Source organism: Triplophysa dalaica, chromosome 9 (assembly GCF_015846415.1).
Source record: "Triplophysa dalaica isolate WHDGS20190420 chromosome 9, ASM1584641v1, whole genome shotgun sequence".
Lineage (NCBI taxonomy): Eukaryota > Metazoa > Chordata > Actinopteri > Cypriniformes > Nemacheilidae > Triplophysa > Triplophysa dalaica.
The window spans coordinates 5337630-5359882 of NC_079550.1; the positions used below are offsets into that span (position 1 = coordinate 5337630).

The window sequence follows — 22253 nt, forward strand, 5'->3', positions numbered from 1 at the left end:
CTCTTACTCATTTTCATATTTATTTTCTTTATAATGTATTCTCATTTTGTCTCCGTAGTCAATGCGAGATGGCCTGTCCTGGTATTCTTCTGACCCTGTCAACTTGCATTATATATTATATATAAACCATTTCAGTTTAGCTGCACAAATACTCAAGTTTTTTTTAAATAAAAAAGTCAATAATTGAGCACCAACAACCACAAACATGTTCAAACTCAAATTGAAAACATAAGTCCCATATGGATCTTGATTTGAGTGGTTAAAGAGATGATCCCATTATCTATTCTAAATACAATATACCTCTTGATATTTTCCATTGAATATTTCAATTTAATGATCTGGATTAAATTGTATGAGCACCCTATGTGGGTTTTATCAAGTTTGTGATTGTTAGTGCTCAATTAATCCATCTTGTTTTCTTAATAGTAGTTGTTGGCTGGCTAATTAATCTCATTGATCTCGTTTGTAATAATACTTGGAAATAATTAAACAAATATTAAATGATCATGCAGTTGTACTGTCTTGTTATTTGAAGGTAACTTTATAACATGCCTATACATTCACAACAAACACTCAAGTCTTATATATATATATATATATATATATTTGTATATAACTAGGCCACATTATATTATATATTATTTTTGTACTAAGTATCTGATCCAACTGTGTGTATTATTAATTTTTCAATTCACTAAAACACTTTGCACTTGCAATTGCAAATCAATTGTCTCCTCTAAACTGTGTATTAAGACCATTAGTAGATATCTACAAATATTTTAAACCGTTCTGCATATCGTTACATTGTCAACAAAAAATAATGGTAACTAAAGATATTTGGTTAGCAGTTTGATTCATATTTTACTTTGTCAATCAACTTCCCCTACTGGAGAAATAAGGAACAGCAGGGGCGTAAAACTGCCGGGCGTAAAACTGCCTGGGGGCGCAAAACTGCATGCTCCAGGTCTGCAGACTCCCCATATAGGATCAAGCCGGTTTATCCAAAAAGAGAAGAGGCTCGGTTTGCTTTTCTTACGACACACAGCGCCCCGTTGCGTTCGTTTGCTTTATTGCGCCTCTTTATCTAGTAGATAATTTATCCTCAAATGCACTTATTGAATATTTTAAATGACAGTAGCTGTTTCACACAAGAAGCATCGCGGTCATCATCTATAAGAAACCAACTTTTAATATTTTTAATCCTGATGTCCAGTCATGAAGAAGGATTTCTTCTTACAGCCTACAAATAAAAAAATACATTTACATAAAATGAAGCTCTAATAAATGGTTTTAGGCTTAGTTGTGTTAATTCACTGTAAACCGTGGGCTTATTGTTTGTATAAAGCGATTATATACATGCAAGGTTGCATAAAATAGAAGCACTGAAGCAAATAGTGCAACTAAACCATGTTCTTCATAGGCGATATTACACTGACAAACAACACTTAATTATAAATAAGTCTTTCTAAAATTGTTACCACCCCAAAGTAATAATGAAGCTTTAGTTTTGTTTTCGAGTAAAAGCAAATGCATTAAATATAATGTGATTATTGATTTCTTAAAAGAATGGTTATTCTGAATCGATTCCTAACGATTCATTTGAATAGCTTTATGTTGTGACCTATGAACAAGAGAAAATTTAACTCAAGCACAATAAAGCAATATAACAGCAGAACCATTTGTTAAACACTGTTTTCTTTCTTAAATCATTAATGCTTTTAAACACGATAATATAGAGATTAAATGCTGCGCAAGGAATTAAAAAACTGAGTAAATGTTTTTGAATCAGTTCAATAAAATGTATCGTTCTGATGCTTCGCAACATTGAATCTGACTTCGTGCTGTAGAAGAACGCTAATGTGTTCCCACAGTTTTGTGCCCTTTTTACACACTGAATAACATGTTATATTTACGAATTTGAAATACCACACAGTCAAACGAAATACATATTATTATTTATTCTTGCTTTGACTGTGATTTGGAAGAATGTCACCTAATACAGTTGTCATTCGGGAAAGCTTTCTGGGCGGTGCTGATGATGTAATTTCAAACGACTAACGGTTGGTGAACTACATGAATGATCCCGCCTTCCATGTGAGAATCATCCAATCACAGAGGGCGGTGTATGTTTGAAAGTTCCATTATCGGATCACGTTACGTGAACTTCATTGCTCACAGCTGTAACGTTATACATTGACGGAGTTTCGCTTTCAGTCGAGACATATATTTAATCTAACTTTACATTAAAAGTTAAGAACTCTGAACCATAATCAGTTTTATCGGTGTATATACCATTCGCCTATACTCGCATATTAAACAACCACTGGACAGCGTTTATAAGTGCAAAGTAACATTTGTCGGGGGGAAATGCGCATGCATTCATAACCGGATGTTTTTATTGAGCATTTAAGAAGAGTCGCATACTATGGCGGATGGAGCTGTGGTGTTCGGGTCGGGTTTAAACTCAAGTTGTATGACCTCTCGAGTGAAGAAAGTCAACAATAACAACAGCATTTCAACAGCAGCGAACATGAGGAGGAAGACCCGACAGAGTAACAGAAGAGACATTCACAACCGGGTAAGATTACAACACGACCACACGTCTTGTTTTGCTGAGGTTGAGCAGGCCAGAGAAACGCAGAAGTTGAAACGAGTCTTCCTGATTTTAAACTGCACTAGGCAGTGTCGACACTCCTAAAAAAACACACACACCGTTAATAATAGCAATGTATTAGCTGATGTTGTATGTATTGTGTTTGCAGGTTGTGTTAGAGAAGGTCCTGGGAATCACTGCCTCCAGCAGCAGTGCTTTAACATGTGATCCTAACACTGGTTTAGTGGCATATCCAGCAGGGTACGACCGTTCATGCATCGAACAATAATAAGTGCAGTGTTGTTCACCTCGTAAAAGTTAACCATGGTTTATTATAGTAAAAGTGCTCACACATAACATGTGAAGATATTTTCTCTTGGCACCACTTCTGGTCTCCTTGAGATGCTTTTTAAACAGGAGTTCCCATCTATGACAGGCTCTTATTCATTGGCTGCCTTTTCTTCATTGTTCAGAGTCAACCTTTCCAAAACATTAAAGGTACAGTTTGTAGAAATTTCCGATAGAGGGCGCACGATGAAAACGTCAATAATCGCGTAGCTTGATTACGCCGTGTAGAAGCGTGGAATGATGGGATATGTGGTCTTCAACTCCACCGCTGATAACATATCAATAAGACGGGAGCGAGAAATCATGCTCGCGGAAGAGGTAAAGTAATGAAGTTTTATAAATGTTGCGTTTGATAAAATCTTTTTATTTCCTTATAATGAATTATAAGGAAATGAGGATTAAATCTAAATTGTTTGTCATAGATGTTACAGTAATTGTCCAATTCGATGGTGTGATAACACTGCGCTGTTTTAAGTGTTCAAATCAATCACAGTAAAAGTTATTTTGAACATCATTTGCAAACATTACTTGACAGACCGACGGTTCAGACTACTTCCGCATCTGTCTACAATAGTGTCACGCGGTTGCTACGTCAGTAAAGGCGGTAACAAAGGGTAACGTTGATATAATGCAGTTGACAGTCGACTAAACGGCCCAGGTGTCATGAGGAAACGGGTCTTCCCTCGAAATCGGTCCCCTTAGGACCCCGAATCATTCAATTGGCTGAAAGAACGTCTATTTGGGTACTCTTTTAGCCTAATAGCAATTCTTACAAAATTACTTTACGATACTTGTCACAACAACTTTGCTAAAATTACCATTAACGTATTTTACATTAAGTGCTTGCTATGCCAGTATGTATATGAGGCTATAGGAAGTGAAATCGAAGAAATCTCGTTCTTACTGTTTTAGTTTGCTTGCATATAAACTAGCAAAGCATAAAACTACGTGGTTAACTAGCACTTACCGAACATTCACAAAAATGTGAATTATTGTACCAGTCGGGGTCCTGAAGAGGACCAAATTCCAAGGGGGACTCGATATCTCATGACACCTGTCCACTGTTTGGAATGGCGATTTTCTCAGGAGTAAAAGCAGTTGGAAATTTTTGAGATATTGTTAGTACTCGGCTGAAAAAAAAATATAACTTTGGTCAGGTGGTTTTTGGATACTTTAATTCAAAATTCTTACAAACTGTCCCTTTAAGTTTAGTTTGAACGGGTATATTTTTGTCCACAAAACTAACTTCAGATATTTAAGTTACTAGATGTTAGTTTTTTTAAACATCTGAACTGTATAAAATTTGACAAGGATGTGAATGCGTTTTGGCTGTCACGGGCCATTGCCGATATACATTGACAGAAATACATTAAGAGTCATTGGTTTAAAGTCATTACAATTATTTTTCAATGTCTAATGCAAAAACTTTCATACATTATGTGTGGCTCAAGTGTCCAAAGACATTTTTATTATCAAAATACTTTTCTATAGAGACCAACCATAGTATAGCTATTTGTACTTCTAACCACAAACTCGTCACAATACCTATAGTTAAACCGTAGTCTTTGTAGTAAAACTATGGTAAACAATCTGCCAAAAACATGGTTACTAAACTTTTACTCTGATAAAACCATGGTTAATATTCCTGAGGCTTGAGACGGTCGCACAATTTACTTTCAGTGAAAACTAATGCTGTGATATTTTATTTTCAGTTGTGTTATTGTCATCCTGAGTCCGAAGAAAAACAAACAGACTCACATATTTAACGCATCTAGGTAAATGACATTGCGATATTGTTGTATTTTGCATAATGCTGTGGATTGTGTTTTATTAAATCATGTGTTTGTTTCCCAGGAAAACCTTCAGCGCTTTGGCATTCTCGCAGAATGGAAAATATTTGGTCACCGGTGAGGTAAGCGCTCTGATTTGTTTTATGCGGGCAAAAATGACGTCTGTGTAAAGTGGTGGTTGTATGCGACCTATTAGTGATTAATAGGGCCTGGTGTGTAAAGAAGGAGTACAGTAATGTCTGTATGATGTTTGAGAAGGGGTTGTGTCAGGGCGGTTTGTGCGTCGGTGTCGAGCCTTTCGACACATTCCAGCTCCCCTGGTTGCCATGGCGAGGTGCAGTGTCTGTCCCAACTTAGTAAACCAGTAGTTGTAGGGACGGCAATCACAAAAACAGAGCAATGTTTTTTTTTTTGTGCAATTTGTTCAGATCCATGTTATTTACTTTCCATAAACAGGAACATGACCTCCATCAACATTATTTTGTCAACGTTTTTTGTGACTTTCTGCCTTTTTCAAAGGAAAAGTCTATTGTCACTTTAAAACGTTGTGATTTTCTTTCTTCTGCAAATGACAAAAGAAGATATTTTGAAAAATATTGGTAACCAAAAACCGTGGGTCCCCAATAACGTCTGTTGTATGGACACAAAACTTGTGCAAGTCAATTTGGACCAATGGTTTATGTTGCCAACATTTTCAAAATATGAAGAAAGTCATACAGATTTGAAATGACAAAAGGGTGTGTAAATAATGAAAGAAATTTCAATTCGAAGGTAAACTATTCCCTTAAAGGGATAGTTCACCCAAGGATGAAACGTTGCCATCATTTACTCAAACTCATGTCATTTTATACCCGTATAAATAACTTTGTTCTGATGAACACAGTGAAAGAAATTTGGAAGAATGTTAGAACATTTTCAATTATGTGACATTGACTGCCATAGTAGGAAAATTAAATGCTAGTCAAAGGTGACCCAGAACTGTTTGTTCTCCAAAATTCTTCAAAATATCTCACTATGTGTTCAGCAGAACAACAAAAAGGTACATTATTTTTGTCACAGAACTTTAAATTGCTAACATTCTTAAAAATATCTTTCTTTGTGTTTAACAGAACAAATACATTTATATAGTTTTGAAACAATCTGAGTAAATGATGACAGAATTTTCATTTTTGAGTGAACTAGCACTTTAAGGTTTAGCGTTCTGAAAGGGACAGTTCGCCCAAATATGAAAATTCTGTCATTATGTACTTACCCTCATGTTATTCCAATCCTGTATAAATGTTGTTGTTGATCACAAAGAAAGATATTTGGAAATCTGGGTCACTATTGACTTTCATTATAGGGGAAAAAACTACTATGGTATACAATTGTGACCCAAAACTCAAATCATCTTTTGTAATCAACCTAACAAAGTACTTTAAACAGTTTTGGAACAACTTGAGAGTAAGTAAATGATGCCAGGATTTTCATTTTTGAGTAAACTATCCCTTTATTTAGAATTTTGTGATAAAATTCTGTTTAATTTCAGTGGTGGATCTATAGAATTATTAATTTAGATTCAGTTCATTCATGTATACCTTAAACATGATAAGAAAAAACATGATAGTTGGTAATTTTCCTTGATTTCAAGTGATAGTTCACCCAAAAATGAAAATTGTCATCATATCGCCTTATTGTAATTTCAAACCTGTATGACTTTCTTTCATCCAAAGAACACAAAAAAGATATTTGGAAGAAAGTTGTTAGCTGGCACCCCTTCACTTGCATTGGTATTGTGTTCTAAAGTAGAAGTGAATAGGTTACCAACATTCTTCAAAATATCTTCTTTTGTGATCTGCCATAAAAGTCATAAAGGTTTGAAATGACGAGGCACAAGGGTGAATAAATGATGACTGCAAGAAATTTTGAGGTAAATTTTCACTTATTTGTAATCGTGAACACTGTATTTGTTAATCCTATTGTACATGAACGAGCCTTTCGTGATCATATGAACTTGTGAAGAGCACACATTGTCCTAAATTCTGACACAGAGCTTTATTTATTGGTGGCTGTCTGCTTTTCCTCATCTGTATCTGTATTTGTATTCGGTCTCTGCGAGTGTTCAACATTCTCAACATTCATTTTCTGTATAACTTACTACCATGCTGCTCATACTCCAGCTTGGTGTAGATCATGCACCGTGTGTTATGTCTGCTTGCACAGAATGCTTGCATGACATGTTTCCCAAAATTGCAGTATATAGTTACTGGAAGGCATTTGCTAAATGAAACATACATCACACAGTTGGGTCATATGACTTGTGTAGTGTTTCTGCAACATGTATGTTCATAGTTCAAGCAGTTTACGTTCCAATCTTAACCATTGTAACTTCAGTCTCCCACCTGTTTTTCATTCTGTTTACTCTCTCTCCATGTTGCTGGGCAGAGCGGGCACATGCCCTGTGTGCGGGTATGGGATGTGGCAGAGCGGACGCAGGTGGCAGAGGTCCAGTGCCATAAGTACGGGGTGGCATGTGTATCTTTTTCCCCCAATGGGAGCTATATAGTGTCTGTGGGATACCAGCATGACAGGACCGTCAGCGTTTGGGAGTGGAAGGTGGGTACCACACATGCTTTTCTGCAGAACACACAAGATATTTTGAAAAATGATTGAAATAGAACAGCACAGGCCACATTCACTTCTATTGTAACCAATGCAAGCGATTAGATTGGATGATGGAAATAATGGGGCCTTACGTATTGGAATACAAGTTTGCTATAATATATTGTCAGAACAGAGGATTTTCTATTTGGCACAATGTTCATTCCTATGAGGGCAGCAATGCATAATAATAATTTGTGTAAATTTTGGTTGCTTTATTTCAACCAAAAGTTGAATTGATACAAATAAAAAAACAAATCATATGTAACAGATTTTCGGAGTGAACGGAAGCCTCTTATTTTTCTTGTATTTGTCTCTACAGAAGGGGACGGTTATCGCATCCAATAAGGTGTCCAGTCGAGTGCTCGCCGTCTCTTTTTCCGAGGATAACAGCTATTTTGTAACGGCAGGGAACAGGCATGTTAAATTCTGGTATCTAGATGCATCGAAGGAGAGGAGGGTAAGACACTTGACATGGATTGAATTGGTTTATTTTAGTGTTCAGTGCAGTTTCCTGTGTTTGCCCACATCCTTCTGATGACTGGCGATACGCATAACAATGTTTTTGTCTCTTCTGCTCAAATAGAAACACATTTTCTGAATCACTGTTCAGTAAGTTGTTTATGATTTTACGACCGGTTTGTTTCTCCAGGTGAACAGCACCGTTCCTCTGATTGGTCGTTCGGGGTTGCTAGGGGAACATCAGAACAGTCAGTTTTGTGGTTTGGCTTGTGGTCGTGGCGCTATGGCCAGCAGCACTTACTGCATCACACACACGGGTCTGCTGTGCCAGTTTAACAGCAACAGACAACTGGATTCCTGGGTTGACCTAAAGGCAAGTAACCAAAAGGGACATCTGGTACAAAACTGCCATGTCGCCATGAAATAAAAAATGACAATGCCTATGTTTTCATGAAATATTGCAGCGTTCATTGTGAATAGTTTATCATTTTGGGTCATTCTCTTTTTAAAAACCACGTGCCCTCATAATCTTTAGCTAAAATCTGAAAATGCATTTCTGTCCTGTAATGACTATCCATCTTAGATGCATGTTAGACTGCTTGGGCAGAGCATCCTTTAACTCCTCCCCGTTAACTGTCAGTTAACTGCTTCAATTTCAAAATGCAACAGATGTTTTTTATACATCCAATCAGATCAAATAGAAAGACGAACCACTCCCACTATTTTTCACGTTCGAAATTCTCTCGAATATGCATCAAAGTACTGGAGCAAAAACAATTGCAACTTCCGGTTCACTGGGACTTTAAAGGTGAAGATAAAATAAAATGTAGTTGTTTTTTATAGCGTAGTTTATTATGTCAACCAACGGTAAGCCCTCTTTAAAATCATTAGACTTGCACACCTTACTTTTAGATATTGTTAATATTTGAACAACGGATAAACTTGAAACGTTCAAATAAGTATTCAGATTTTACACCGGAGTCCGAAATTTGCGTCAGAAATTTCCTGACGTTAAAAAGTAAATACTACCTCACGTTGTGTAAATCACATTTGCACACTGCCTCTGATATTTTCCTCAGTCATAAAAAATTTCGGACTTGGTTTGATTTCTATGTGTTTTTTTGGATCCGTAGCAAGCATTTTGAGAGGCTTTTCGACAATCCAGAGACACGTACAAATGAGGCCAAAATACGAAACAACGCGTAGGAAAATTTCGGACTGAATGTGCATAGACCTTAAGTCTTAACGTTACATAATAGCTTGAAATAAATGAGTAAAGCATAAACATTTCTTGAAGAATAACACTGAACCCTAGTATTAAAACAGCATCTATGTTATGCATTTGTACTGTAGACCACATCATCCCAGTGCGTGTCGGTGAGCGAGACGTTTGTTTTTTGCGGTTGTGCGGATGGCACGGTGCGTGTGTTCAGCCCAAAGGACCTTCACTACATCACCACTCTCCACCGGCCGCATTGCTTAGGAGTGGATGTGTCTCAAGGCATACAGCCGGGGTAAGAGATGTTCAGAAGATCTTTCACCAAGTGGTGTTCTCAAGAAAAATATTTTTTTTTCTAAAATGATTTTAGCAACATTTTTAGCTCATTTTGCTTAGTCATATGCATGATTCGATCATAACTACACAGAGTAATTTCTCAAGTTCCCTCAACATCCTTCTCTTATTTGTAGGCATCTGTTTGGGGCAAGTCCTGAAGCTCAGTATCCGGATACCTTGGCTTTAACCTTCGATCCTGTGACGAGGCACTTGACGTGCGTGTATAATGACCACAGCGTGTACGTATGGGACGTAAGAGACATACAAAATGTCGGGAAGGTCTACTCTGCCCTCTATCACAGCGGATGTGTTTGGAGTGTTGAGGTACTTGTAATACTACACACAGTATTTGTTAGGCTTCGAGTGATATGATACTAGCCTCTGATATTTTGAGATAACCTGGGAGACCAATACAGGGAGGGAAAAAATTGTGTTCCCTGAAGGATAACAATCCACAAGCATTGGCTTTTAAAGCAATATGTTAATGCATATTCATACAGGCCTATCCTGAGCTAGAAGAATCTTCAGCGGCGTGTTTGTCCCCTGGCTCGCTCCTCACCTGTTCCTCAGATAACACCATTCGCCTCTGGAAAATTGAGTCTCCGCAGGGTCACACCCAAGGGCTCGCTCATCGTCATAACCTTTACAGTCAGGTATGGATTTGATAAACCACAGAGTTGTAGCTTGATAGAAGTCTGTTTTCTGGTTGTATATGTATTTAATGCGTATCTGTTCCGCAGGATCTAAAGAGGATTGTGTATGTGGATGAAGACACACAATACCTAAAAGCCGAGGCTGAGAAAGCCGAGGGAACCAACCAGGATGGTAAATCTGGCATCAGGGTGCTGGAAATCAGTCCCGATGGCCAACATCTGGCTGCTGGGGACCGCAGCGGGAACTTGAGGTATGGAGTTTTTGGCCAATTCATCTCTTGATTTGATTTGATGGATAAATGCGGCTATACTGAGTTCTGGAGAAGATACTGGGGTAAAAGTTTTCAATGTTTTTTTTTGCAGACCCACAGTATGTGTTTGACACTAGCTAATGGAAGTCATTTGTGCTTGAAATAGTTTTCACAATTAGATCTCAGCCACGTAACACAGAGCTTTGGAGAATAAATGCATCTTCTCGCCAATTGTCAAAGCCAATTAATTTTTCTGTCTCTTTTTATACTCGAGTAATCTTTATATATTCAGAACTCAATCACATGTCTCTTCTTCAGAATTTTTGGCTTGCTGTTTATGGACGAGCTGGTGAAAATTGAAGCCCATGATTCCGAGGTCTTGTGTCTGGCCTTCTCGCCTTATGAGAGCTGTAAGGGCGTCATTTCTTTCAATGATTTTATATCACACTGACTGCAACATCAACAGCTCAAAAGCCTTTGTTTTACTTTGCGGTCGATGTATAATAATACTTTTAAATGTCAGGTTTTTAACGTCTTAAAGGGATAGTTCACCTAAAAATGAAGATGTTGTCATCGATTACTCAACCTCAAGTAGTCGTAATCTGTGTAAATTACTTTCTTCTGCTAAACCCAAAGGGAGATATGTGGAAGAATCTCAGTAAGCAAACAGATCTCATCCCCATGTTCTACTATTTTCTATTTACTACTATGGCAGTGAACGTTCAGCCTTTTTATTATGATTGTAAAAATGCTAAAAACACACTTCCTATGGGCTGATGTTGGGTTCTTTGTTTCATTTCTGCTTAAACCAACTGAGGTAAAAAAAAATTTTCTGTCAGGTTTGCGTCTGTTAGCTTCAGCAAGTCGTGATCGACTCATTCATATTTTCGACATGGAGAAGAACTATAATCTCGTACAGACGGTTTACGATCATTCAGCCTCCATCACAGCCATCAAGTTCACAGGCGAGTTAACAGAAACACAGTTCATACACTGCAGAGATCTACTGTTTCTTTGTTTATGTCATGATCTTATGAATGCGGTGTTGTAGGACTTACCTCGGATGTGTGTATGGTCAGCTGCGGCGCTGATAAAAGCATTTACTTCCGATCGGCTGAGAAGGTGAGCACGCCACAATTTACTTGCACACTAGTAAACCACTTACAGGTTTTACGATGAACTGAAAAGTAGACATTGTTTATTTGTATTGAGGTAGACACAGCTAAGGCTTTATTTCAAGTTGCAATATGTTTTAAGCTGTGGTGTTTTGTTCTCTTGGTCCATAGTCTCACTTTGTAACACAACCTCAGCTTTATTGACTGTAAAAGTTGTATATGAATATCATGCTTTGTAGCATATTGACTGACGGTCTCTTCTCTGTCCTGTAAAAGACCTCTGAGGGTTTGAACTTTACACGATCCCATCACATAGTAGAGAAGACGACGCTGTACGACATGGACCTGGACGCCACACGTACACACACTGCCATCGCATGCCAGGATCGTAACATCAGGTAGGATTTGTATTACTGCTGGAGTGAGTTCAGTTTTTACTTAGAGACCATTGTCAGATCTGTGCTTTAAATTTTTAAAATCTTTTTTTCTGTTTTCAGAGTTTATAATGTGAGGAGTGGAAAGATGAAGAAGTGTTTTAAGGGCTCCCTGAATGATGATGGGACTCTACTGAAGGTGTGCTGAGTGTTTTGAAGAAATTGTTTATTTGTGAATACTTTTCATTTTGGGCCGAACTGTTCCTTCCTGCTAGTGAAATGTACAAACAAATTCCATCTAAAACTTGAGAAGCCTAATGGAATGATTTAAAACTTTTTGCTCACAGGTCCATTTGGATCCTTCAGGAATGTTTCTGGCCACCAGTTGTTCAGACAAAAACATCTGTATCTTTGATTATGAGTCAGGGGAGTGCGTGGCCACTTTATTTGGACATTCAGGTAAAATTCATTTGTTCTATTTAGAGATGCACCAAATGTTCGGCAACCGAACATAACTAAAAAGTGATTAAGTGAATTATGGCCGAATACATTTTACTGAACATGACGTCTTGATCGCCTCAAACAGCAACCAGCACGTAGAGAGACACACGCTCTTTATTAATGCAGCCAACATGTCAAAGATGTGTAGAAGCATTTTAGAGTGTCAGAGAAAGACACGACATGGGACCGGTTCCGCGGGAGTACATTTTTGGACAAAACATTGTTACTGGTAGACTGTACTTCAGACGGGAGCATGTGGCCTTTGACATCGTGCACACAATTACCTGTACTGAACAAATTGGAAACAAATTGCATGGATGTTAAATGACACTTTTTAATGAACTTCTTTGTTGTAGACGAACAGAGTACATTACATTCTCTCTGGAGTCAGTTAGTCCATTGAATAAGGGAGAGGGCTCAATATTTTTGTATTCTAAGGTCAATTAGGCTAGATTGAAAAGCAAGACAAAATCTAAAAAGCACATTTTGGTCATTCAGTTTATAAAATAGTGAAAAAATTGGCTAAATAAACAGAAGAAATGCAAAAAAATATGTTCTTTGGTGTTCGGTATTGGGCCAAGTGTTTCATCTTATTCGCCACTGGCCAATGATTATTTTTATGTGGGTGCATCCCTAATTATGTTTTTCAGCCTTGCTTTAAAGTCTAAAAATCGTTTTGTCCCCCAACAGAAATTGTTACAGGTATGAAGTTCAGCCAGGACTGTAGACATCTTATCACTGTATCCGGTGACAGGTAAATCAATACTTATGCAACTTGCAATGGATTTAGTGTACTACCATGGAATTATTCTGTGCGATGTACTTTAAACCTTTTATTCATTTGGACCAATAAGCCACAATTGTGATCGATGACTTGAGCAACAGTAAACTGGGTGGACAGCTTTGTATCCGTATTTTCTTTTCAACAGAAATCCAATGCTGTTAACATTTCACTGCATATATGGCCTGCTGCATAAAATAAATAAAAGATGATTTCAAAATCCAGTCTAGACGGCTTCATTGATTTAAGTGGAAGTGCTTTTTTTTTAATCTGGTGTAGACATTTGACAAAATTCCGTAAATAAATATTTGATTACTCTTTGCATCATGAATATTTTTCGCGTACTTCAAGTTAAGCTCTGTGTTTGCATCCAGCTGTGTGTTTGTATGGCGCTTGGACTCTCAGATGACCAACTCCATGAGGAAGAGGCTGGCAGAGAGGAAACAGCGAGGAGGCCTGAGATTTCAGAGGGCTCCCAGCAAACAGCAGGCCATCAGGTACAATCATTCTAACCTCATACAAACTATATAATCTCTTGCTTTGCTTCCATTTATATAGTTGCAAACTCAATGTAATTGAACGGCATGTTACTGAACTGCAAATACAAGGACATGTCAAGCTGTGAAATATTGACTTTTACATTGACTGTTGAGTCCTCTTACGTTGTGCTTCTGCGTTTAGGAGAGAGACGTACATCGCTGTTCCATGTGTTCCTTTGCCTCAGATGGAGGAGGAAGAGGAGCACAGCCTGATACCTGAAAACCATACAGAAGATGCTGCTGAGGACTGCAGAACTCCAGACAGGCTCGACTCTACTGATGGTGCGTGGATCGTCTCTTCTATATCACTTTTGTGCGCTTTTTGACAAACGTGGTCATTTTGTATCTCTGTATGTGTTTTTTCTGATCACAAAACCTAAGTTGTGTATAAAGTGCACTATATCGGGTGTCCGCCATTTTTTAGTGTTGTCCGAATTCTGAGTGAACAACTCATTCCTTACAGTCGGTCATTACTTTTTACCCACAATGCATTCTGAGTTTGAGTGCACATCTGATGTATTTCGCATGATACAGCGCGACACAATCGTCTGGTTAGAATCAGTTACCATTGATGCCACTAATACACGTTTATATACTTGTGTTTGTTCTTGTTAATAGTTATTTTCTAAATGAATGCTATATACGGCAATGTTTCATTTTAAATATATGAAATAATTGTATTAAACGTAATAAACTCGATAGTAAACAAACGTGGCAAACAGTTGTTTTGTTCTCTACATTAAAAACTAATACAAAAACGTAAGGTGTAGATTATATTAACTGTTTTATTACACAACGCTTCTATTACACCTGTGTGGCTTTATGAATTATGACGAATATCCGTGACCGTACTTTCAGACGCAGTTGTCTAAAAGTGTTTGTGAACGAGTGAGTGAATTCAGAAGCATCTCCTGTCTACACTTGAATTTAAGGCGGAGCGTTTGTGATCTGTTTACCACCTCAAAGGGATATTTCACCCAAAAATGTTTTAATAAAGAAAAAAATTTGCTAGATGCACAAGATGGTGCTGGTGAGTGTTTGGAAAGCCAGAGTGGGCGGGGTAATTTCCGGGCATATAACACTGTATGGGAAAAGGAGGATTTTTGGCCGGCAAATATGGGTGAAAAGTAAAAGTAACATATAAAGCAATATGATAGATCACATCTACATTACTGAGGGCTTCGTTAAGCCAAAACAGCTCTATAGTGTTATACGATCGGAAATTAGTCTGCGGACTCTGAATTCGCAAAAGCTCACCTGCACCATCTTGTGCAAGTATGCCCCTTAACATTTTGGGGTATATTATCCCTTTAATACCAATTGTGAAGAGAAAAGCATTTGTTGTTAACGATGGTTTTATGAACTGTATCAAATAAAGTTTACGATGTAATTATTTGATGTGCTTGTTCTGTTTTGCTTGTGTTTTTTAAGCCTCTCTAGATGCTGTGGTGCTCCAAACCAATGGCAAAATGCCCATGTGGGTGCGCAGACTGGTATGCATGTTCATGTGTGAATACCGTGATAAAATGTGTGGTGTTTTTTCCTCTTTGACATGTGGCTCGTGGATATTTTGGCTGTTACAGGGTGGAGGTGAGAATGACAGTGGTGTAGCAAACAGATCTCAGTATCAGCCCCAGGGCCGCTGGGCGGTGCAGTCGGATCCTCTATCTATCCGTACGGTACTGGAGATGAAGAGCATGCAGCTCCCTCTCTCACACACGCCGAGCAGAACCGTGGGAGACGAAGAGTTTGAGGAGGACTCTCGCTTCCACCCGCAAAGTTTAGACAGTCTGCTGGATGAAGATATAGAAGATGATGATGAATTGGAGGAGGAGAAGATTTGCAGTGTAAGTTATGGGAAATGGTGGTCATTTAACTTGAATTTGTAATATGATGGGTGGTTGACGGTGTTGATATGCAGTTGCTAGGGTCAAAGAAAATCTAAAACTAAAGCTCACCTTGAGTCTATGGGATATTTGTGTACCAGGAAAGAAGTCATATGTTTCCATTGGGCCAAATGTAAAAGTGTTTGTTTGATGCAGGTGTCCAGAGATGGTTTTAGCTCTTCACTTCAAGGAGCAGAATTCACGCAGATTGCACAGGGAGACGAGACCTTTACTCCAGAGATCAGCTCTTTGGAGAAGACCGAATATATTTTGTACCCCGCTAACAGCACCGCCTTGTCTACTGGAGAAGGGTAAAGCTTGCATAACTAACACAAACATTCAACTTTATTTTTGATTTTAAGCGACCACCCAAAAACAAATTTTTGGTCGTCATTTACTCCACCTCTTTTCATGTCAACTTATATAATTATAAATTATAAATGCGCAAAAACCGACAAGATTTGTAGTTGCCTTTCTGCACTGTATGAATGTTATTGTAAAAAGTTTACACAAGTGTTTCCCAAATTTTAACATGTTTTGCCAAAGCAAACGTAAATGACCGATAGTGCTTGACTGCGTAGCACTGCCAATAGTTAACTTTAGTCAGAAAGCAGCTGTACAGTGAATCAGTGACACCCCACCAATAATCTTGTTTCTTCTGGCAGAGAGTTTGATGTGAAAGCTCTGTGTGAGGGGGCAGGTGGTGACCCCGATGAAGAGGAGTTGAGCCCAGATAGTGCTTGTTCAGCTGAGAGCCGGGCGTCCCATAGCGATCAACCACATGACCGTGAGTTACTCCTTTTCTTTTTACTCTACAGCATGTGGTTTGTGAAAACATTTGACCTAGAAAAGGACTTTTGAGTCTTTAAAGTCAATGTCCACTTGTTGTCATGCATTTGCAGTGGACACGGACTCCCTCAGTCATGTGAGCTCCACTGGAAGTTCAGGAGTTGAGGAGGAGGAGGAGGAGGATGAAGAAGAATCTGGAACTCTGCTTCGCCATCACTTTGACACTCTGGCTGTGGCTGCTAATGGTATAAGATTTTTTCATCCTCTTTGAGTCCACCACAAAAAATGAACATGTTTGACAAACAATAAAAGGGAGAATAAAGTCTAAAACATTAATTTTAAGGCCTTTAATGTGTCGTCTTGAGTATATAGAGTACAATGATTTCACTATTAGGATTTTCTCATTTCATTTCTGTTGATCCTCTGATCTTCTGCGGCTTCACTGTTTCAGATAACTTCAACACAGATCTGAGCAGTCTGTTGCCTAATACAGACAGTAACTTCCTCAATCCACGTCTGAGCATCTCCACACGCTTCCTCTCTCGATTTCAGAGCCGCTTCCGGTGAGTCAACATTAGCCTCTAAATCATATATTTCATTACAATGCCAGTCATTATGTTCATCTCATTTAACCTTTCATGTGCCTTTGACAACAAAATATTATATTGTGATGGAAATTATATTTTTATATGTTGTTTCAGCTCTATAGGTGCTGGTAGCGGTGCTGTTTGCCGGCCAGCAGCGTGTCTGCCGAGTATACCAGATGAATCCAGTGATGGCTCTCAGACACTGGATAACACAACGGTATGCGGTGTACGATTATGACATTTAATACTTCTGTAACGTGAGTTTTTTTTTTAATGAAATGTGGTATTCAGCAGGTAATAGTATAACTGGTTACAGTGGTGATTTGCAACTTCTTTTCTAGTTAAAAGTAAACCGCAACGGTAAGATTGTAATAATGATTTGTAAGGTGATATTTCTAAATGTGACTTCGTTTGACTTTAACCCATGTAATAATTGGGTGACTTGCAAAATCTTGGTTTCAAGATGTCAAACTTGATTTTTAAATACTCGCATCAACAAATGTCCTTTTTAAATTCATTAAAAGCAAGGTTTGACATTTTCAAAAGCAATCGTTTCAAAACAATTCCTGACAGTTTAACACAAAACGTTTTCAAAAAAAATCTCATTACCGTAACAATTTGAAAACTCAATCCCAAGCTGTGATGCCAAAGCACTTTTTTATTAATCATACACAATAGGACATTAATAAATATGTTTTAATGTACATGTTACATTTTTTAAATGCATAATCTACCTGTATCTGTAATGAGAAGGATAAAAGTCATGTGCACAGCGTGACAAATATATTGTGTTTTTAACTAGAAAATAATCAACACGACAAAAGACATTAGGAACGCATTATAATTTTCAATTATGTTTACACTGGATGTGGTTCTGCGCAAACCCATAAAAACAAACCGTGTGTCCAGTCCCACTGGTCGTGTCCAAGGTAGACATGGTGTCATGGACGCTTCTTTTTTTTCATTATTTCTTAATAGTTCTTATACATTCTCTCAATAATTTTGGTCTCTTTCAGTGGAGGACATCTAATTATTTTTTCTGAATAGTTTAACTTTGCTTTGTTTAATTGACAACATAAAGCACTCAGACAAATCGGGATGCATTACGGTAATAATAATTTCAGCAGAAAAAGCAATAAAATACAAAAATATTATTTTTTATGTTACAATGATGTTTTTTGCGAAGTAGAGAATACAATTAAAGTTATGATTATGATTTTTGTGTTACTAAATTATGTCTTTAGTGCCATGATGTTTCATTGGTTTCGTGAGAATGACCCAAATATGTTTTGAAGAGTTGGCGGATGGTGGCCTTGATGTCATTTTGTCTGCCCATTCAATGTTGTCAAAGAGGTTTGTTTATATTTTCTTATCTTCATGTTTCAAAGGATAAATCGAAGCTTTCAAGCAACAGCAGTGGAATTGATAGCATTAAGGAAGTCTGTGAGAAGAAAGGTATGTATTTTTTTCTTTGTCTACTAAGCATTGTAAATGGTTATTTGGCGTACTTTCTCTCAGATATGCATACACAGGCTAACATGATGTATTTTACATTTTCCAAACTTAATTTAACTGAATATATGTAGTGCAAATATTTTTGGTAGTTAGTTGTATTGTATTTCAAGTTTAATACTTTAGCTAAGCACTGTAGATGAGCTTTACCGTATAGACTTGTAGAGAGACATGGAGAGGGGAACGAGAGAGACATTGGGGAGAGAAAGTGATTGAAACAAAACTTGTTAACTAAAATGTCAAATATTGAATTACAAAATGTTCTTAAATGTTGTGTGCTGAAATCTCGTCCTTCAGTCCCCAAGAAACGTTCCTCATTGTCCAGTCGGAAATCTTGCCGCAGTTTGTCTATGTTACGCTGGAAAACTGCTCTGGGAGGTCTGTGAGAGTCTGTTGGGTGGGTTTTTAGTGTCTGGGGTCTTAAATCCACAAAGTCAGAGTGATTTTCACCTGGGCGTCTTTACGTTTCTGGTTCTCTCTTGGTCTACAAACCTATGGCTTGGTTGTTCTTGAATGTGGGTTGGTGTGCTGCCATCTAGTTATTATTCTTTGAATAATTTTGTTTTTGCTCTACAGAAATCACAAACAAGACCATTCAGTCTAAAATCCACAACGTTTACAGCACTACAAACTCTCTCTCCACCAAGTCAGCAAGTAATGCGTGCGAGGCAACTGTTGGATGCTCCAGCTACATGGGTCCCACCGCCAGCTCTCGAGCCAAGATGTCCCGGAGCAGCTCTGTGGAGGGTATGAACGTTTCTACTTCCCAGGAGGCGCTTCTCAGTGCCATGACTGTGGACTTAAGCGTAGAGCAATGTAAAGAGAACGTGCTCCCTCATCCAATACCAGCTCTGTGCACTCCTGCCGTGGGTAACCACAGTGCCCGGGCAGCTCTTCGACTGGACCTGAATGCCCCTGATCGTGCCAGCCTGTCACCTGCTTTGCTCAAGAGCTGTCTAGCAAAACTCGAGCAGACGGAGGAGACTCCTTGTCGACAGGCTTTGGTGACGCCCACAGAGATGCGTTCACTGGGTAAACAGTATCGACAGCAAATCAGCAATATCGAGAAGAGTTTGACTCCTAAGAGCAGATTGTCGACTGGGTTGGAAATGTTTGCTGGGAACACCAAGGAATCAGAAATCAACGTTGAAGACAACACAAAGTCAGGGCTCTGTAATAATGAACAGTCATCATGTCAGATTTCAGAGACAGACTCTGACACGATACACAATGAGACGTCTACAGAAACAAAAGATGACGTACAGGAGGACTCAGGTATTGCGTGTTTCACCCTTAGAATCAGGGTCAGAAAGTAAATATGTAAATTCACCTGTTTACATACACATTCTTTTTTTATTAAAAACTATATTCTGCTATATTTTGGCGACAACAACATAAACGTTGTTTGGCACAAACTTAACTTCCGTTAGACCTCCGCAAAGAATTAATAACTGTTGAGTCGTTTTAATTTGATTCAATACAATGAATATAAAATCAAGTATTACTATAATTTCAAATTAATATCTTATACAATTATGTGGTGCTAGTTATTGTGGTAATATTTATTTTCATGTAGCATCAATGTTTTCGTGTATATTTAGCATCAAACCGAAATGTAGAAATGTGTGAAATTATTTTGTAGGTTTTTTTGTGCGAGCTGCCTGAGTCCAATGTAACCTCCTTAATTCCTCTTTCAGGATTCTAAATTGAGGGAGAATTTTTCTTTTGAAACTTTTATTTGTGTCCATCAGGTTTTTCAGCAGAAACTTTAAGCGTCAAGATGTGTGAGGAGATGGTGAATGAACTGTGGCACACCATCCATAAAGCAGCTGACTTTTACAAAAAGGTGATATTTATTTTTATGTCAAGTCTGTTGCAGATTTGAAGTGCTTTTTGTCCCCTTATGGCCATTCCAAAATGTCATTAGTAGTTTTTTAATAATTAAATAATACTTGAAGTAACATTGACAAACTAGAAATGTACATTGTCTGAAGAAATGTGAGTGGTGCTTCGTAGCAAACCGCGGAACTGGGCACTCACTAGGGTGATGACACACGAAGCCATGAAAATGTTTACCCAATCGCCATGTCTCTACAATGTTCTGATGCTTAGTCTAGCAACCATTTAGCAATACCTATATCTAACCTGTTTGGTTGCTATGGGCGTGGCTTCGCAACGTATTGAAGTTCCTGGGACACTGATTGGTTGCCAAAGTCAAATGAGCCCACCGCCTGGTCTCTGCGACACTGTGCTGCAGAGATATCCAACTGGTTCTTTTATAATGGGAGTCAATGGGAACGGTTGCTAGGTTGCTGTAAATGGTTGCTGGGGGCGTGGCATAATAGCGTCATGATAACCATGTGATACTGATTTGGTTGCCTGAACCAAATAAGCAAACCCCTTCATCTCTAAGTGATTGTACTGCGAAGATATCCAACACGGGACAGTTATGGCAGTTGTGACACCTTATATGGGCATGTTTCCTGGCCCATTTTAAGTCAATGGGGATCTTTTTGGGGTTCTTACACCCCAGGAGCACAACTTGCACCCCAATGTGATGCATGTTCTTACAGATACATACTGATATGCTCCTCAAATGTGGTAACCCCTTTGTTTCTATGAAATTCTCGCTCGGAACTACGACCCGTTAAAGTTGGATGCCATGTTAAGTCAATGGGACGTTTTAGGTGTTTTTTTGCCCCCCTATCGAGCCCGATCGCTTGTAAAAGTCATAGCACACCATTTCTGTATAGGCCGGTTGTTTTGAGACGTCATCTGTGGGCCTATGACAAAGGCTGCTGGACACTCAGAATAATAAGTATGCACAACAATAGTACTGATACTTTTTCCAAGCACCACTAATTAAACTAAAAACAATACTTTTCAATGGTTAATAGAAGTCACCATGATCTTTAATGGTTTAAACTAAAGGATAAAAGACTGCATGAGAGTGCATGCTACTATGAGCATTTAATAAGCAGAATTTTTTTCTTCTATAGCTTTGCTCCGCGCAAGAGTCATCCGAACAGCAGGAACAGATGAAGAGTATTTTGCAGGTGGCGTTTGTGGGTGTACAGACTGAGTTACACACCCTCTACCCTCAGGAGACCCAGAGCAACCGTCCCGTGCCGGAGGATTCTCCCGGACGCCAGCTCAGAGATGACCGAGCTGTGGCGCTGCTGGAGAAATACTCAGAGATGCTTTTGCTGCGGATGACCGAGAAAGAAGCCAGTGCTGCACTCCAATGACCGCATCCAATTGTTTTGCCTTTGTTTTTGAGATGTTGTACAGCTATTGGCCAAAAACCTTAAGGCATATTTCTAGAAGCACCTTTTAGCCTGAATGGCTTTCATTTAGTTTTAAGCTTTTAAATAAACGTGTTAATGCATTGTTGAGTTGTTTACTTAAACATTTTGAGTCTCCGAATGCTTTTTAATGGGAGTCTTTTTTTACACTACATTTCAAAACTTGAGTGTATTTCGTCACATAAACTTTAATTTGTCCTCAAACATTTCCAAAACTTATCCAGGCAGATTTTGCAGGTCGGCAAAATAAACATTTTGAAACAGTGTTACTTTGAATATATGACCAGTTGAATTGTGATTTGTTTACCAAGTGTTCTTTTATATGTTTTTTGAAACCAGCTTTTGTAGTTTTACAATTTTATGGCGACACAACCACGCAGACCGGATAGGAGGTGTGTTGTGTTGTGTTGAGTGTTCCTTAAAATACTGACGTTTGGTCACACTCACTTTTTGCTTGTCACTGGTGTGTTATTTATGCTTTGTGTCATGTTGATGTGCAATCTTTTCTTTCACTTGAATGTTTAGTTACATTTTAGGTTAACATTGTAAATATGTTTTAATCTGCTGCTTAA

The 22253-nt window shown here is 38.3% G+C and overlaps 1 protein-coding gene across 1 annotated transcript; it reads left to right on the top strand.

Annotated features, from left to right (window-relative positions):
• Nucleotides 1-2164: 2164 nt before the first annotated feature.
• On the top strand, nucleotides 2165-22253 carry wdr62 (WD repeat domain 62). The gene is made up of 31 exons (XM_056756356.1): nucleotides 2165-2578; nucleotides 2763-2854; nucleotides 4654-4716; nucleotides 4796-4853; nucleotides 7156-7326; nucleotides 7694-7831; nucleotides 8024-8206; nucleotides 9187-9347; nucleotides 9523-9712; nucleotides 9889-10041; nucleotides 10129-10292; nucleotides 10611-10702; nucleotides 11132-11257; nucleotides 11344-11414; nucleotides 11684-11805; nucleotides 11905-11980; nucleotides 12129-12240; nucleotides 12973-13036; nucleotides 13438-13560; nucleotides 13745-13884; nucleotides 15034-15095; nucleotides 15186-15449; nucleotides 15645-15799; nucleotides 16154-16275; nucleotides 16391-16522; nucleotides 16729-16840; nucleotides 16979-17081; nucleotides 18253-18319; nucleotides 18953-19651; nucleotides 20128-20222; nucleotides 21376-22253. Exons 1-31 carry the CDS (start codon nucleotides 2426-2428, stop codon nucleotides 21622-21624), a joined length of 4512 nt encoding a protein of 1503 aa, XP_056612334.1. The 5' UTR covers nucleotides 2165-2425; the 3' UTR covers nucleotides 21625-22253.

What these genes read in the sequence shown, in the direction of transcription:
- wdr62 (XM_056756356.1), top strand. Translation starts at nt 2,426, where the DNA reads ATGGCGGATGGAGCTGTGGTGTTCGGGTCGGGTTTAAACTCAAGTTGT. An exon ending in CAGGCTCGACTCTACTGATG is followed by an intron (nt 13,885 to 15,033) that starts GTGCGTGGATCG and finishes GTGTTTTTTAAG; the next exon opens with CCTCTCTAGATGCTGTGGTG. An exon ending in GGAAGTCTGTGAGAAGAAAG is followed by an intron (nt 18,320 to 18,952) that starts GTATGTATTTTT and finishes TTTGCTCTACAG; the next exon opens with AAATCACAAACAAGACCATT.